The sequence below is a fragment of the Enhydra lutris genome, unplaced genomic scaffold (genome assembly GCF_002288905.1).
Source record: "Enhydra lutris kenyoni isolate GAN:26980312 unplaced genomic scaffold, ASM228890v2 scaffoldscaffold86, whole genome shotgun sequence".
NCBI classification, from domain to species: Eukaryota; Metazoa; Chordata; class Mammalia; order Carnivora; family Mustelidae; genus Enhydra; species Enhydra lutris.
In genome coordinates this window covers 5,323,747-5,327,846 of record NW_019154170.1, presented here as the reverse complement: position 1 = coordinate 5,327,846, position 4,100 = coordinate 5,323,747, and the positions used below count along the sequence as shown (strand labels likewise).

General features: G+C 67.2%; 1 protein-coding gene across 1 annotated transcript in view; it reads left to right on the top strand.

Annotated features, from left to right (window-relative positions):
- The first annotated feature begins 3,247 nt into the window (after positions 1–3,247).
- The window catches only part of LOC111161706 (one cut homeobox 3), a 16,965-nt gene continuing 16,112 nt past the window's right edge, over positions 3,248–4,100 (top strand). Inside the window, exon 1 of the mRNA XM_022525569.1 lies at positions 3,248–4,100. This exon is cut by the window's right edge and continues 9 nt beyond it. Within this exon, the coding sequence (XP_022381277.1) occupies positions 3,248–4,100 (853 nt within the window).

The window sequence follows — 4,100 nt, the reverse complement described above, 5'->3', positions numbered from 1 at the left end:
GACCTGACTCTAATAAAAACAGGGGTGCGCAGCGGCCGGTGACCTCCATTTCCGTGGGGACAAATCCAATCGCAAAATCAGCCGCGGACCATGGAGGGACCTAGCAGAGTCTCTGCAAGGGAAAACCTTGGGTACATCCCCCCACCCCCATTTGTAGCCGAGATGCTGAGCCGGAACCAGAGGAGAGGAGGTGGACGGCACTTCAGGGGAGTTTCGAGCTTGGGAGGGGTGTGTGGTTGGAGCCGCAGACACAGCTGGGCTCTCCGGGTGGGGAGAAGGTCTGAATTGGGCACAGAGAGGGTGGCTGTCGCCAGGGGGCTGCCCAGCGCGGGCACACTCGGGGTCCCAGAGTCCATCTCCAATTTTCCTTGGGGGGGGGGCGCGCATACTGAGAGCATCCGCGAGGTGGCCAAGGTCCGGGTAGGAGGGAGAACGGGGTCTCCCTGCCCCCATCCGGCCCACCCCTCCCCCGCTGCAATTTGCCTAATGACCCAAGATCGATCTAGGCCCGAGCCACCCTCCTGCCCCGTAGCCGGCTCAATTCTATTTTACTAATTACTAAAAGGCCGCTGGTGGGGGACGCCGGTTCAGGGGTTCCAGGGGGTCTCCTCCCTCACTTGACGCCAGCAAATTTTTGTTCAGTCTCCCGGTAGGAGCGCAGCCTCTGTGGGGAGCAAGATCCCTGTTCCCCGAGGGAGTCCAAGTCCAGGCCAGCATGAAGGAGGCGGGGGGGGGGGGGGGGGGGGGGGGGGGGGGGGAAGGCTACCTTCACCAGGGTCAGGGGCCCTGCCCCTGGCCCTGTGGAGTCCTGGCGCTTGGGGTGTCCCGAGGCCGCAGAGCCAAGGGGGCTCAGTCTCCAAGCCACTGGCTGGCGTCTTTTCTTTCAAAATGGACGCTTTCTTCGTTATAAAAGCCACACATGCTTGTTATAAAAAAAAAAAAAGCAGTGATAATCGAGCCAGAGAAGATACATAAAGAAGGAAGCAAAAGGCCACACGGTCAGGTCCCCCATGGAGCATCCTTGGGCGTGCCTTGGGGGGGGTCCTTCCTTCCACCTTTGTTTTCCCACCCTGACTCCTCCACCCGGCATGGTCTGCCACTTGGGCCTGGGATGTGATCATTTTATGGAGGCTGATTGATTTTTAGATCCCACGATTATTTTTAATTATCTGTGATTGTTGGAGGGTAGTACTGGGGGGCTCAGGCTGGGGCTCAGCTCTGTGGAACCCGGCTCCTAGACTCAATCTGCGTAGGGTCGGGGGATGTTAAGTTGTCTGGACCTGTCCCTCTCCCCTCTCTGTCTTCCCACCCAGAAGATGGGTGTGATAATATGTAACCGGGAATCCCACAGAAAATCCAGAATGGAGAAGCCCATGGACTTGGACCCCAGGCCACGCTAGCGCTTGCACAACACAGGGGAACCAAGGACAAGCCAGGCAATGGTGCTCTCTACCTCGGGCCTGAGGCACATGGAGAATGGTGGCTTGACACCGGCTCAGGGTGGGATGAGGAAAGAGTGTGTGCCTGTTAAACAGTAGGTGGCTACTAAATGCTGAGTCCTAAGCGCGAAGCACTGACGGGTCCCCTTTAGCCCTATCCCACCCCAGGACGTGGATCAGGCTATCCCACTGTCTGATCCCTGCAATCTGGTCCCAGTCACCCAGGCCCCCCAACTCCCTTGCGCTTAGAGACTGCACCCCTCCCTCTCCCATGATGGTGGTCAGGAAAGCCCTCTCCTCCCCATCGCGGAAGGGAAAATAGACACAGAAAGGGCTCTGCATTGGGGGGGGGGGGGGGACAAGCTCAGCAGCTGGTCCACATCCACAGGGGAGAGGGGGGGGGGAGGGGGGCAGCGGTTTTTCTGGGTGGGGGGCTCCCTGCTGGGGTGTTCTTTCCCCTGGCAGCTTACAGCCCACATCCTCCCCACCAAGATGGGAGTGCGGGGGGGGGGGGGGGGCCTCAGCAGAGGCCTCACTACCTTCCCCCCCACCCCCGCAGAGGTTACCCTGTGCGGCAGATGATCTGGGGAAGGAGGAAGGGGGGGTCGATTTTGAGATTCCGTCCCCCACTCTGGCCTCTAGACAGGGGTGCCCTTTGGGGTCTGGCCTGGTCACAGGGATGCATCTTAGCCCAGCAAAGACACTATGGAAGGGGACTTCTCTCTGAGTGTGGGAGGCTCCCTGTTCCTCCCAGTTCCCAGGGGTCCCTGGGCCTCAAATGTCTCCAGGTGGTGAGGAAAAGGAGCGCCTTCGCTCCCCACCCAAAACAGAAAACCTGGCATTGGAAGCTGGGGCTTCTTAAGAAGCTGAGAGGACACATCCTCTGCCCACGGGCTCTGGAAGAGGACTCGGACCCTTTAAGGGTACCCCCCCCCCCGGAGCTGCTCCCACACTGGGGATGGAGGAAACTAGAAGAACTTGGAAGTGGGAGGTGTCTCTGGCACCCCTGAGGACAGGTGCTCCACTGTGCAGCTGGGCAAACTGAGGCCCAGGAGCCCACACCTGGAAGCAGATCCGGACATGCAAACGGGGGTGGGGGGGTGGGGGGGTGGGTCCCAGCCCCAGGACCCCGCTTTTCAGCCCCAGACCCCCCAGAGAGGTGCGAAGGGGTCTGTGGCTCCGGGAGAGTGTTCGGACAGGGAAGCTGAGCCTGCAGGGGCCCTGCCTTCAGGGGTCCATATGCTGGGGGGGGACAACAGGTGGATGGTAGGCCCCCACCCTGCCACATTCCTATGGGCTCCCTGGAGACGGACTGGGGGGGCGTCAGGCAGGAAAGTAAGCTTCCCGACCCTCTGGGGAGAGACACAGAAAGAGAGAGGCAGAGATGAGGGCCCCAGCCCACCTCGGGGGAGTCTGCCCTAGGAACCCCGCCTGTTGTGCCCGGCGCACCGCTGGCCCCGGGGAGGCGCGGGCGGGCGCAGAGGCAGGGGAGCCCCAGAAGCCCGAGTCCGGCCCACTCCGGCCAGCCGGGCACTCGAGGGGGCAGGAGCGGGCGGAGAGCGAGGCGGCGGGAGGCGGCGGCCAGGGGAGCGGGTGGGCGGGGGTGCTGACGTCAGACCCGGGCCCGGGCGCCGGCGGCCGCTCCCCCGCCACATCCTGGTGGCCGCGCTCGCAGCCGGGCCGGGCGGTGCGCCGCGCAGCCGGGCAGCCTCGCGCGCAGCCACCGGGGAGAGGGCGGGGGCCATGCGGCGGCCTTGAGCGCGCCGGGCCGGCGCCGAGGAGCGCGCGCGGCAGGCGAGCGGCGGAGCATGGAGCTGAGCCTGGAGAGCCTGGGGGGCCTGCACGGCGTGGCCCACGCGCAGGCGGGCGAGCTGCTGAGCCCGGGCCACGCGCGCTCGGCGGCGGCGCAGCACCGCGGCCTGGTGGCGCCCGGGCGCCCGGGCCTGGTGGCCGGCATGGCGAGCCTCCTGGACGGCGGCAGCGGCGGCGGGGGCTCCGGGGGCGCGGGCGGCACGGGCGGCGCGAGCGGCGGCGCCGACTTCCGCGGGGAGCTGGCGGGCCCGCTCCACCCGGCCATGGGCATGGCCTGCGAGGCGCCCGGCCTGGGCGGCACCTACACGACGCTCACGCCCCTGCAGCACCTGCCGCCTCTCGCGGCCGTGGCCGACAAGTTCCACCAGCACGCGGCCGCCGCGGCGGTGGCCGGGGCGCACGGCGGCCACCCCCACGCCCACCCGCACCCGGCGGCCGCGCCGCCCCCGCCGCCCCCGCCGCAGCGCTTGGCGGCCAGCGTGAGCGGCAGCTTCACCCTCATGCGCGACGAGCGCGCCGCGCTCGCCTCCGTGGGCCACCTCTACGGGCCCTACGGCAAGGAGCTGCCCGCCATGGGGTCCCCGCTGTCGCCTCTGCCCAACGCGCTGCCGCCCGCCCTGCACGGCGCCCCGCAGCCCCCGCCGCCGCCGCCGCCGCCTCTGGCTGCCTATGGCGCGCCGAGCCACCTGGCCGGGGACAAGCTGCTGCCGCCCGCCGCCTTCGAACCGCACGCCGCGTTGCTGGGGCGCGCCGAGGACGCTCTGGCTCGCGGGCTGCCCGGAGGCGGCGGCGGCGGCGGCGGCGGCGCGGGCGGCGGGGCCACCGCGGGGCTGTTGGCGCCGCTGGGCG